The 623-nt window shown below is 27.3% G+C and overlaps 1 protein-coding gene across 3 annotated transcripts in view; it reads right to left on the reverse strand.

Moving 5' to 3' along the window:
* LOC107629821 (transcription activator GLK1) overlaps nt 1-623 on the reverse strand; it is a 7,867-nt gene that overhangs the window by 1,913 nt on the left and 5,331 nt on the right. For all 3 annotated transcript variants that reach the window (XM_016332725.2, XM_016332726.2, XM_021118429.1), the window contains one exon: nt 308-364. In XM_016332725.2, coding sequence (XP_016188211.1) covers nt 308-364 — 57 coding nt within the window. The remainder of the gene's footprint in view (nt 1-307; nt 365-623) is intronic.

The raw sequence follows: 623 nt of genomic DNA on the forward strand, positions 1-623 counted from the left end.
ATTTCTTATGATAAGAATAAATTTGAAAAGCTTTCAAAATATAGATAACAATGGATCAAGATTTCAAATAATGTACAGTTTTAAAATGTTATAGATTTACAATTTTTTTGTTTGCTAATTTCAAATTAAACATGTCTCTTGTGTCACGAGACAATACCGAAGTGTAATAAGTTTTATGGCAAGAATTGTATACGATATATATAAATATATGTTATTGTTTTGGTAAGGGGGAATAATAATAATCTAAAGGACAAAGAGAGAAGACAACATGGGTGGTTCCAAAATAGTAAGGTAAACGAACAGTTACCCTTGTTGTCAGAGGCTGTGGAAAACACGGTGATCCTGGGGTTAGCATGTTTTGAGCCTGCATGAAAAAAAAAAAAGAATATACTTTTTTTCAGAAAAAGAAACTAAGAAAGCAACATGATGAGTTATTCTTGAGATTCAAATTTTCATTCTAACTTTAGTATAAAACAAACAAAACATTATTAATGATCGAGAACTACACATTTCCAAATTATTATATAATTTTTTACTGGAACTAAATTATTAAAGAAAGTTTAAGCTTTAGAAGTACTAGCTAGCTACAAGGTTATTAAATTAATCAAACAACGTATTAAATT

This window comes from Arachis ipaensis, chromosome B03, assembly GCF_000816755.2.
Source record: "Arachis ipaensis cultivar K30076 chromosome B03, Araip1.1, whole genome shotgun sequence".
NCBI lineage: Eukaryota > Viridiplantae > Streptophyta > Magnoliopsida > Fabales > Fabaceae > Arachis > Arachis ipaensis.